This window comes from Urocampus carinirostris, chromosome 1 (assembly GCF_059441175.1).
Source record: "Urocampus carinirostris isolate Australia breed hairy pipefish chromosome 1, RoL_Ucar_1.0, whole genome shotgun sequence".
In the NCBI taxonomy this organism is placed as follows: domain Eukaryota; kingdom Metazoa; phylum Chordata; class Actinopteri; order Syngnathiformes; family Syngnathidae; genus Urocampus; species Urocampus carinirostris.
The window spans coordinates 36,149,988-36,162,752 of NC_142349.1; the positions used below are offsets into that span (position 1 = coordinate 36,149,988).

General features: G+C 39.4%; 1 protein-coding gene across 2 annotated transcripts in view; it reads right to left on the reverse strand.

Annotated features, from left to right (window-relative positions):
• Nucleotides 1-12,765, reverse strand: part of LOC148374504 (3',5'-cyclic-AMP phosphodiesterase 4B-like) — a 51,003-nt gene that overhangs the window by 30,590 nt on the left and 7,648 nt on the right. The window contains exons 3-7 of one of the 2 annotated variants that reach the window (XM_088337075.1): nt 7,651-7,898; nt 3,596-3,790; nt 3,478-3,514; nt 2,843-2,913; nt 2,461-2,510 (exon numbers count right to left, since the gene is read on the reverse strand). In XM_088337075.1, coding sequence (XP_088193201.1) covers nt 2,461-2,510; nt 2,843-2,913; nt 3,478-3,514; nt 3,596-3,790; nt 7,651-7,898 — 601 coding nt within the window. Of the gene's footprint in view, nt 1-2,460; nt 2,511-2,842; nt 2,914-3,477; nt 3,515-3,595; nt 3,791-4,345; nt 4,611-7,650; nt 7,899-12,765 lie in introns of those variants that run through there. The other variant, XM_088337079.1, reaches the window with a different exon arrangement.

The window sequence follows — 12,765 nt, forward strand, 5'->3', positions numbered from 1 at the left end:
AAAAACTAAAAGCTTCAATAACATTTTTTACACTATTTGCCTTGTGTCAAACCCTCTGGTTAAAGTAATTCTCAATTATACATTAGCAGTCAAAATTGACACATATTCCTTAAAGCAGTAACGTCTTTCTGCTAATGATCCGGATAGCAAACAGTCACAGATTAATCATACGTGACGGTCAAGCACGTCATTCCCAAGCTTTACGAGTGGCATTTTTCCAGTATAATACAGAGCAAAGCTTGTAATCTGAATCAGTCAGGGACGAGAGAGCCCTTTGTTGGCTGCTGAGCTCACGGGACTGAGTCTGATGAGGTTGAGATGTGTGTGTGTGTTGATTGGGTTGGGGGAACTGACCACTCACATGACCAACACTTAAATCATCTTACATTCAATAGCGGTGGCTGATAGCATAAAATTCGCTGAAGTGGCAATTTTCTAACAGATCCTGGATCTTTTATGAAGTAAGACCTGGTAATTCTATTTTTTCTCTTGGAAGCATTTTAAACTCAATCTTCACTTTCTTATTCTTGTTTTATCATAAAACATTGAAAATTATCTGCGAAGCAAGTCAAGTCATGTTTATTTGTACAGCCCTTAATCACAAGGAGTCTCAAAGGGCTGCACAGACCACAGACTATTGCAAACTGAGGAAAATGAAGAAACCTTGAGAAGGGACCGCACATGAGGTACTCCCCCTTTAAAGATGACCAGGCTGCAACGGATGTTTCATTAACAAACAATAAAAACAAAATTGAAACATAAAATAATTAAAGTATCATATAAAATCAATAGATAAATAAAAAGGATGACCAGGTTGCAGCTGTTCAAACCACTTCCAATTTTTGCCCTCTGAACCACCTTTCATGTTGCGCAGTCTACCCGCTCATTGACTCTACCTCGTCAACTGGCCACAGGACAGAATTACAGGTAGCCATAACTCGAAAATATTGTTTCAAATGATTGTTTCATAAGAAATTTCTTCATCTTATGGCAACTGTTTTTTCTTTATAAGTAATTTATAATTCGGGGCGGCAGTAGCTCAGGAGGTAGAGCGATCGTTTTAGGATTAAGGGATCCCAGTTCGAATCCCGGCTTGTCCGTGTTACATGTCGAAGTGTCCTTGGGTAAAACATTGAACCCCCAATTACTCCCAATAAGCAGGTTAGCGCCTTACATGGCTGCACAGATCACGGCCGCTATTGGGAAATGTTAAGCACAATGTAAAGCGCTTTGGGAAGTCATAAATTACCTGTCATATAATATGGTGCACCCTTACGGTTAAGAAATAATTGCTTTATGAACACAAAATCCAACGGCAATAATCTAGTTCTCTGTTTCTGTTGAGATAAAAGAGGGAATGAAACAGAGAGAGGTGCAAAAGGAGTAAGTAACATTATTCAGGAGCCGATATGAGTTATTTAGTTTTTTTTCTACGTACGTGGTCACATCTTTGGATAACGGGGGAAAGCTCAAGATTGAGTCAAAAATAACACAAGGGACATTATTTGCTTTTCCCACATTCGTCTTAACAGACAGTTTGTAAGGGGATGTTCGAAGTGAGAAGTCAACAATTAAAGATTCACAGTTGTCTTGTTTTTTTCCTGGCGTAGGATAATGCAGCACCCCATCTGTTATAATAGGAAGTGGAGCGCGCCTGCTTTGAAGGCCTTGCTGACGTCAATCAGGCTTGTAGAACCAGCACAGCAGGAAACATTGTCCATACTTCCCTCCGCGCCTGCTCTCTTCTGTACTCTCCTGACGTCATTTCAAATTCTCAATTTGCACCCAAACTTTAACACCTGTAACTGTTCAATTCCTAAACACAGTTTCAGTTTTTGTCTGTTGTTAAGTGGTCAATGGTTAGGTTCAACTGGAAATCAAACACTTATGGTAACATTACAGTGTAAAATATTACACTTGTAATTTCTATACTGCTTTTCATGATCAAGGTGGATTTTGAGTAATGTTGAATATTCCCTATATTAGATGCCAATGACAGAGTGCAAAAAAAAGTCCGCATGCACTCACTTTCATACCTAAAGGCAATTCAGAGTAATTCATTCGTTGGCCTACTGTGCATGTTTTTAAAATGTTGGAGGAAACTGGAAAACCTTTAAAAAACACCGACAACCACGGAATTTCCATGTTAACTCCACAACTACATTTAATGTTAGGATTTTTTTTCTTCATCAGAATGTTTGGAGTACTTCTTCAAAGATTATGCCACCGTTTTGTGTAATTTCATGCTTATAACTTCGGAAGTTGAAATTGTGTTGATTTGGCGTGATTGATGTTGGTGCTATTTCAGATTTTGAGCAGTTTCATCATCACATTTACTGACGTAGTAATTCTTGGAACTGTCAAACTGAACAAGGTGAGGCCTTGCCAAGAGTTGCCAAATCGTTCTGGAGAGTTCATCAAGTGAGTTACTATGATAGACAGTTAAAAGGCAGAACTTACCTGACAAACAGACTTTTGTGAGGGAAGGCTGATTTGCAGCAGGAGACCTCCTATAATCACATACAAACAGGTCACAAAATTAAAAAAAAAAAAAAAAAAAAGCAAAGGAAATTTACAGGGAAAAAAAAGTTGTTGTTTTTTTCAGAACGAGAACTGTACCGCCTAGCTCATTTATGCCCAACCCTACCATCAACCTACATATATAGCTGTTAATCAAATGTACACTCCACTAATAAGTAGAATCATCCACGTAAAAATGGTCCTGGTGAACGTTTTCATCAAGGGTGTTCTAAAAGTGGCGCCCTCAAGTGAGATAAATTGGTATCTTCAAAATAGGATTATTTGTAATAGAATATTAGAGTAGCAAAATGCTTTGACGTACTTATTGGATGCACATTGCACATTTGTCAGTGTGGTGAAGTTATTCCTCACAGTCCGAAGGCTTGCCAGGACCTGATGAATAAATAAAGGGACAGCATTATCAGAATTGTAGTTCATATTTATACACTTGAAAAAACAATTGTGTTTGTGGAGCATTTGCTATGTGGGAATAATCAGTGTCTAACTAAATTACCAACTGCAACAACAAAAAATAGGGATTTATTACTATACACTAATTTTCCAGTTAGGGGTCATAAGGGAACTAGAGCGAATCCAAGCAGTCATCTGTTGAAAGGTCGACTACACACGCAGTTGTCAGTCACTCACATAGTACATAAACAGACGGACAGCAACAGTAATCAGTCAGGTCTCTGGAGGGTAACTGAAGTCACGCTGATCTATCTGGATGTGAATGAATCATTACACAGTAAGTTAGTTAGTAATATTCAAAATTAAATTGATCTTCCCACATGAAAATAGTTAAAATGAGAATTAAGAACGACGTAATATTATTAATTATCAATTCATTTAAAATTTTATCTCAGCCACAAGATAGCAGAGAAGAGAATGGTCAATGTAACTTATTTGCATACAGTATAGGGATTGCTCAAAGAAAACATATGTTTTCTAACTTACCTGGGCAAATGGGGTCACTATCAAATCTTCTCCATGGCTACAAATAAGGCAGAAACAGTTAAAAAAACACTGAAAATGCCGAAGAAGTGCAATGCTAAGACAACAGAAAACAGCTCACATTTCTCCAGCAATGGAAGAGTTTCGAGAAAGTGACTTTGGTGACAAATCGTAGTCACTGTCGGAGCGGTAAAGGAAGGACTCTCGACGTTGGCCGTGGCCAGTAAAGTTGGGGTGAAGGACCAGGCCCGAACTTGGGGAGGCTTGAGGGTCCAAAGGACTACAGCACAGCGATGGACCATACTCTCCATCTAAACTAAAGACAAGAAATGACAGGCTCTAACGCTATTTTTAAACGAATACTAAAAATTCGGATAAGTTGTCAACCTTCAGGTTAATGAAAAAACAAACTGTATTTTTTTGCAGGTTCGAATGTTGTCTCAAAACCCATTTTTTTTTAAGAAAAGGTTACAAAGAGTGCCTATCAAACCAAAACAAGACACATAACTATTTTGCAAAATGATTAACCATTATTTATTGGTCAAACATCCGTGCTTCATTAATTTAATGCTATTGGCATTTTCATTCATTCACACTGTGGAGCCGGAGCACCACATCTCAACCAAGGAAGGACAGATCAAGATGTGAGAACTCAAACCGTTCAGACGTTAACTGCATTTCATTTTCATCTAAAATCAAACTTGAGACATTAACACAATCCTTCACTGACATATATTTGTTATCTGCAACAAATGTTGTCAGAGCTAATTCTTCCAATTGAAAATTCTTACTTTTCAAGATTGAATGTCAGTTTCCAGAACAACGCAGAAAACTGCTACAGCAGAAGCTAAAAGGTTCAATGAAGAGTCACCTGGGGGCCGGGAGATGCGCTTCCCCGATCACATCCTCGCTGAAATCAAAGCACCCAATCCTGCACTGGGAAGACTTCTGTAACATTTCTCTCTGCCTTACTGTTATTTCCTTTTCATTGATGTTCTTCTGTCATAAGAGACACTAATGTGACAGCTATGTAGGAAATGTGCATGATGCACAAATTCACTTGCCACAAACAACAGCGGAGATTTTCTCTGTCCAGTCACAGACCGCGTGTTGGAAAAACGTCAGCTTGGCAGGAGCATAAGGCACATCTGGTCTGGAACCCGGGTAAGCCATTCAGTGTTTATCTGACTACCCACCTCTTTTTCTAACACAATAAACCCCTACAGATTATCCAAGGACTTCGCCTGATTGACTACACACGACATATCAAATCAAATCAAATGTATTTGTAAAGCACTTTTCAGGCAAACAATTGACACTCAAAGTGCTGTATGAAAACATTTAGCATACAACAAAACAGTAAAAACACCCACTACCCTCGGACAACCTAAAACAACTCATTCAAGTGCACACACAATGGTTAAAATACAATAAGAACAAAATAAGTAGTGATAAAGATAAAATATTCATATGCAAACACAGACTAGCCATGTGAGGAAAGGGACCTGAGGGAGGCTTATCTACAAATATAGGGATGGCAGCAGTGTGGTACCCCCAAATGATGAAACATTGAAATATAAAAATAGAAATGAAAATAAAAATCACTGCAGAAAAATACATAAAAGTATGAAATAAAAGTAAAGTATTATACAGTAAAATATCAGAAGTGAATTTAGCTCACCTCTAACTTGTTAGATGACTTATTCAAGGGGTTAGGATTAGGTACAGTATAGTTTTTTTTCTCACATCTTAATTTAACAAAAGAATAAAAGTCAAACACCAGTGACTTAACAGAAAGTCAATATTATTAGGTTAAAGATCCCCAAACATAAACAGGCTCTTCACCTATGTTTTTAGAATATAGTGATTTGAACCCAGTACAGATACTAATTTTTCATGCAGCTGTACTTTTAGATTTGTCCTCAGTCCAAAGCAATTCTGCTGACAACAGTGTTGCTTTAGCACCACCTGGTGGAATTTTCTAGCCCTCCAAGACGACGCGTCATTGTTCCATATTAAGCCTGTCTTGTATTAATAACATCGAAGCTTTAGTTTCCCCAAATATTTACATTTCAAACGAAATTTACATTTAAGGTTGAACAAAACAGTCAGCATAGTAACTGAATAAACATCAATTAAATAATACAATGGAGTCTTTCCATCTTTTCTGAATAAATAACAAGCAGACAGGCCAAATCATCCCCCGGACAATTGCTTTGAACAAGTATTGAGATTAAAAGGCAAGTGCTGCAAAGATAAATGCGAAAATACAACATGTGACAAAGAGAAAAGCTATTCTTCAATGACTAATTCAACAAAAAGCTACTTGTAAATATCGAGATACAGTAATAGGGGAATGCTTTCATCTGTTTGCTGCAGGATGTGGACAAAAAGCAACATTCCCGGTAATAGAGCGCAGTGATTTTAATCATTTAGATTTATACTGCCATTCATTTTCCCAAGTAGAAGTTACCACCGAACTATCACCAGAGAAACATGTTTCTTTCAAAAGTAAGCACTGTTAAGTCAAGTCAAATTTATTAGTATAGCCCTTAAAAACAAGGAGTCTTAAAGGGCTGTATTAGTATTTTTATTATTGTTTTGTGAAATGTTAAGTTTTTTTATTATATATGTTTATGCTGTTAATGTCAGCTATGTCTGTTTGAAAGTGCTTTACAGTGGCGCCTCTTCTTACGAGCTTATATTGTTCCAGGATCATTGTTAGGCCTTACTGGTACAAGTAGCCAAATATCCCAGCCAACCAATGAACAGATTCACAGACCAGTGTCACAGGACAGGATTTATTGAAATACATGTAAGTGGGGGAATACAAAGTCCAAAGGGTCTTTTAGAATTGGAAGAATGGGGGTGGCGAAAGTGGGGCGTACGTGACACAGGCTTTAGTATTGAGCGAGTCTAGGCGCAAAGAGAAGAGACAGTGGGTTAGCAGGAGGCATAGGCAGCTAGTAAAGGATTTGAGAAAATACAAGTTCAAAATGTAAGGTAAAAAACGGAATAGCTGATACAAACCACAATGGTCATCGTTCTAAGTCCAGTTCCTTGTCTCCAGTAGCTTTTGAAGGCTACCCCTTAGATTGAAGGCGGCTACAGATGGATAGATTGAGATTCTACCAACCTGTGCTGATCGAGGTAGAAGGCTGGCCCAGGAAAGAGGAGGAGCGACAGGGATCTTGGCAGTGGCATGGCATAACAATCATGCTCGTAGCTCAAATTGCTCATGAAACAAGCACATTTCCCCAATATGAAATAATTAAAAACTAATTGGTCCACTCCCATCCTCCCAAAAGCATCCAAGTGAACAGCTATGAAACACATCTTTCTGAATACTAAAACACATTCAAATAGTAGTTGAACATAAAAAATACAGTAATGAAAAAAATAAGATTATTTCACCGGGATAAAAGTTTACTATGAGCTCCATAACGAATGCGTGCGCTGGTTGCAAGGAGGAGTCACAGAGATCACATACCTGCCAACTTTTACATTTTCCTGGTATTTTTTATGTTTTTTTTAATAATTTTACAGTTTGCACCTCATTTAACTATTTTTGTACGAGAAAATATCAAATCAAAAAGACTGATCTCGTCTTGCCCATTTGGGCTCTAATCTGGAATCGTCTTTGTCACTGGTAGCAGAGGACAGCAGACAACGTTATTGCTAACATTGTCACGGTATTGTAATTAGTCTTTCTTGCTGTGATTAAGTTCCGTGTTATGTTTGTAAGGTTATTTAAAAAATAAATTAATGTATTTATTTATTATCAAAGGATTTGCAATTATTAATGAGGGGGAGCAATTGGAGGAGGTTTATGCGTATTAGATCGAGAGACTCTTAATACATAAGCACTTACTGTACACTTAAAATTAAAGTTGCTGTAACTTTAAATGAACGTACACACCAAATTTTTCACAGCACATTTTTTTTGTTGCCTGTTTTAGTTTGCATGCGTAAACTGGACAAGCTGATGCTGGCAGTAAGCAGTCACGAGTGGTGATTGGTCTCTAGTGGTAGCCTCTGGGACTGCTCGTGAACTGAATTTTCCTTTGTATAGCTAATAGTCATTTTGTTTGAAAAACGTGTACAGTATACCAAAATTCTCACGTTTAGAGGTGGATGTAAAAAAAAATCTGGTGAGCTACAAAAAAAAAGCCTCACCTGTCGGAGTCAGCTTTTGTAATGTCAATCCGAGGGAGAGAGACAATCGGGAGACTAGTGGGCCGGGTGTGAGTCACGGGGTCTTCCTCGGGGGTTAGCAAGGTTCCCTTGTCCCGCTCCTTCTCGGCCTGTCGCCACGACAACGGAGGCAGCTGTAGATTGCCAGAAAAGCGCCGATGGACTTTGCACATTTCGACTCCAAGGGTGCTGCCCGAGGGATGTTGCCATCCCGGAGGATCCTTCTTATCCTGATAGAAAATATCAACATGACGGCAAATTCAGGTTCAGGCTCAACAGCATGTCTTGCAGCTAATGAGCTAATAAGTCAATTTCTAGAAAATATGTCTTAAGCTAAAAATAAGTACTCAGAGGGGAAAAAAGGTATTGTAACACATTAATTGTATAATAGTTAATATTATAGATGTGCACTTGTTATTTTGAATTTCACTTTATATTTAATAGAGCAAACAAGTCTGCCACTCTCTTGCAGTTTTTGTGTTGAGTTTGCAGCGCCTTTTTGGAAACAGAATCAGTGTAATGTAACATGTTGCTTAATGCAAAGTATCATATTACTTTGAAACTGGACAAAATTTGTAAAGTCACACTTGGGAAACCCAGACTTTTTTACTAAAATATCAATTTCTACTTAGAAACAACTTTCAAAAAATAGTCACGAGAGAAATATCCTCGTTAGTGTTTGATTTTATGTTTTCACTGTTTAGACCAGGGGTCGGCAACCTATGACACGTGTGTCAGCAGTGGCACGTGAGGGGTTAACAAGTGGCACGCAAGTGCACGGCAAAATTAAAATGATTCATTTAAAAAAATGCGCATTTTACCTAAAATTTAGACATTTTCAGTCGCGCACAGTGTTGTTTAGAGGCTCTATGTAGCGCCCCTCCTCCTCTGCTCCGTGTGTGAGCGTGTGTCTGTGCGGCGCCGAGGAGAGGAGGAGAGATCCGTGCTTTAACCCAGCCAACGAAACACAGGCACGCGATAAACGAATGAATCACGACAGCTCCGCCAGCGAAAATATCTCGTTCTTTTCAGCCAGCGTGGACAGATGACTGGGGCTTTGTGCAAGAAAAAGACCGTGCTGTTTGTGGATTATGCCTCGAGAACGTTGTGCCTCGCACATCAAGCGTTAAACATGATTACAAGACGAAACATGAACATGACTTCAAGCATGAGTTTGACAAGGCGGAGGTATTGAAACGCGCTGTGTCCAGCTACGGCAAACAAACATGGACCCTAGAAACCTTTATCACTGTTACACACAACACCACTGAAGCAAGGTATCACATTGCTCATTGCATCGCTCAGCACAGAAAACCATTAACTGATGGCGAATATATTAAAGAAGTGAGTGTGCGTTTCAAGTTTTGATATTTTCTGCAATAAGATTTCATTGATGAATTGTATGGTAGCTGTCCATATCACTTGTTTTTTGATTGTAGTTCATTCTGGTTGATTATTGTGGTAAAAAGTTGACATCATGGATGTTTATAGGCCTTTCCACATGTTGCTCACATTCATTGTTTAGTTTATTGAATAACAAGAACAGTGGAAGAGAAATTGGTCAGTTATACGATTTAAATGTATATCCATGTTGTATACTTGGACTGATGAAAAATTACAGCTCTATTGGATATCAAAAAAATGTTGTGCAAGTCATTAATCTTGGTAATGCACACTGATTTACAAGGACATTTGAAAGTGGCACTCCACACCGAAAAGGTTGCTGATTCCTGGTTTAGCGTATGCACTCATGTGCTTAAATTAAAGGGGAAAAAGGGCACGGCTTGAATTGATCCAGAAACAAGTCGGCTGTGGTCACGCCCATAATGGTACAAAGTATCCCACGTTTATATCAACAGGCTTTGACAAACAATTTCAGAACAAAGCAGTCCGACCAAGTGTGTAATTTCGCTTCACTTTGCACTTGTTTTTAAATTAATTTTTACCACTCAAATTGAACAAAACAACACTTAGACCCAATTCCATTACTTTCACTTTTACCTAAACACTCAATCTTGTTAAATTGTCTTGTCTGTCTTTCTCCTACAGCTTCAATTTCTTTGGTGATGAAATTCAGCCATGAAATTGGGTCGGGGCTTAAAAAGGTCAGAAGGGCGTGGAGTAATACTGTAATTATTTTTGTATAACGCACACCACAAATTTTGATTGAGTTTTAAAATTTGGTTTGACTTTTTCTCAGTTTAAACTAAGCATTGAAAATGACAAACCTTGAATACATGCGCGATTATTCAAATCACTTATTGAGAACTATGAACACACTACCGACATAAAATTTACAAGTTATTTATTAAATGTCCTTCAAACTTCAATTCATCATCTGATACACCATAAAGTTAATTCCCTCATCTTGCTTTTTGTGTTGATATCTTTCAGGAAGACTTTCTGTTTTCTCCTTTCTCTCACATTCGTTTCTAGTACAGTAAATAAAAATAGATAGATAGATAGATAGATAGATAGATAGATAGATAGATAGATAGATAGATAGATAGATAGATAGATAGATAGATAGATAGATACTTTATTCATCCCCGAAGGGAAATTCACTTTTCCAGCAGCATCCCTAAGCTGAGAACAGTCGAAAATAACTGAGAACAATCGAAAATAACACGGGAGCTGCTGGAGTGGCTGCCATTCGTGACGGCGCCGGAGAAACGATTCAATTTGAATCATGTACAAACAAACAAACAATTGTTGAATCATGTACAAGAAACGATTCAATCTGAATCATGTACAAACAAACAAACAATTGAATCATGTACTACAAACAAACAAAATATTTATGTTTCAATAGTGTGATAATGAGATAAAATCTTATGTGCGTTACACACCAATAAAGACAGTAATCCTCCTCGGGTGAACTACACTAATTTGAATTCAAACACCCCAATATTGAGCACAATGGAGACCCTTACTTATTATTATTTCCTTAGGGGCCGGTCACACAGCAATTTGCGGCTGAATTACGGCCAGAAATTTCCGCCTGTGAGGCGGACGCTATTGGACGCTTTGAGAACGCCATACAGACGAGATACAGCAGTGCCTAACACGCGGTCGGAAATTCGCGCGCGGGTGGCAGCGCGAAAATGTTTTGCGCTGCTCAATTCTTACAGCGCGGGTACACAGCCTTTCACGAGCGTATCGAGGCTGAACCACGGTCAGAAATTTCTGGCCGTGAAGCAGACGCTGTTGGGCGCTGTTGGACGCTTTGAGACCGCCATATAGACGAGATACAGCAGTGCTTTACTCGCGGTCGGAAATTCACACGCGGTTGGCCGCGCGAAAAAGTTTTGAGCTGCTCAAAACTTTGAGCACGTGGTAACCGCGGGCGGCACACGAGGTAATGACGCGAAAATGACGCGGAACGACTTGCTCTGGCCGCGGCCAGGGCGTGGTTACACATGGGTAGGACAGGAAATTTCAGCGGGTAATCGTGGGTGGAGCATGGTAATAGCATGTTCTGCGCCTGTATCGCGGTGTTATTACGTGAAATTAGCGTGTGACGGTCAAACGCCTTTCTCCGCGTATATACAGCGCGATTTGCAAGGGGGTGAACATGGATCCCCGTCACCGTAGTGACCTCGTCTTAATCCATTTTTATTTCTTGACATTTCTTTTCATTTCATAACAAAATAATAAAATAAAAATGAAAAACTATTACAATAATAACATATCGGCTTCTTCGGTGCCATAGCTTGAAATCTTGATCTTCACGGGACTGTGTCTTGAGCGGTTATGATTTCTACAGCGCGGTGTTATGCCAAGAAATGCATCCCTGCCGAGATTTGCATCTCCTCGCTACTACAACCACTTTTACCTCGTCTTATCTCACTTTTATATCACTTTTAGGGAATGTAATGGCGAACATATAACCAAAACCACTTCGTCTTGCATTTGTTGGGAATGTAATACAACTTAAACCATTCCGTCTTTGTTTTTGTTGTGAACGTAATTGAACGGTAATGCACACCGTATATAAAATCCTCCCCCCCTTGCGTGAACGCGCATTCTGCTGCGCTTCCAACAAAAGCGATCGTATTCTATATAAAACGCTTATAAAAACAATAAAACGAGCGAATTATAACAATTGGGAGATCCTTGTCTATATAACGCGTTTATTTAAACAATAAAGTGCGATCGTATTCTACAAAATGCGTTTGTTAACGCGGATGAAAAAGTCACCAACGTCAATGCACGCTTCCAACAAAAGCGATCGCAGCAGAATGCGCGTTCACGCGAGGGGGGGGTGGGTGGGAGGTTGCGTAGGAGTCGGATTTGGGCACAACACCGGCTCGGGAGCTTTTATACCCGTGGTCCACACGAGAAAATGACGCAGAAATGACGCGATGAGGAAGCGGAACAGTCGCCGGCGTCTGTTTTGCGGGCATACCACCGATGAACAGCGGGTTGGCCAATTTTGCGCATTTTCCATCGCGGGCAACCACGGGCGAAAAAAAAACGCAAAATTTTAGCCGTGATTGAGCCGCAAACGGCTGTGTGACCGGCCCCTTACTTCAAAGAGTCTTATCACCTTGTGAACCACTCAACTATTTGCCTGAGGAGAACAGCTGAATTGTCATGTTTGTTTCACTCAGCTCTGTCTGATGTTCATGGTTTTACGATGGTGTCTTCTTGTTATGTATAACTCTGTGACTGGTAATAATAAAATACAGGAGCTAATCAGGTTATGGTCAGATGAAAATCAGGCCTCAGCCCTGACACATCTCCTCATGAGCCAAAATAATGTCTCTTGTCTCTTATCGTGTATTTTATTCAGAGATGTAAGGTAATAGACCTAACACCCTCCCACAAATGCTTTTATCTGGTCATTATTTCCTAATACGAACGGCTAGCGAGAAGCTAGGGCACTCAGTAAAAAGGAAATGTGTCCCTTACTCTTCCACCAGACTTTGCTAAGGGGTGTATGGGCTTTCTTACATTTACTGTATTGGTAATATAGGTTTCTTGACAAAGGAGTAAAATTGAAAGTAAGGGGGGAAATTGAGCCTTAGTTATCACAGCAGATTTTATCTTGAGACAGCACATCACAGCTTTTTCAGCCGGGGTTCCTCACTTAAT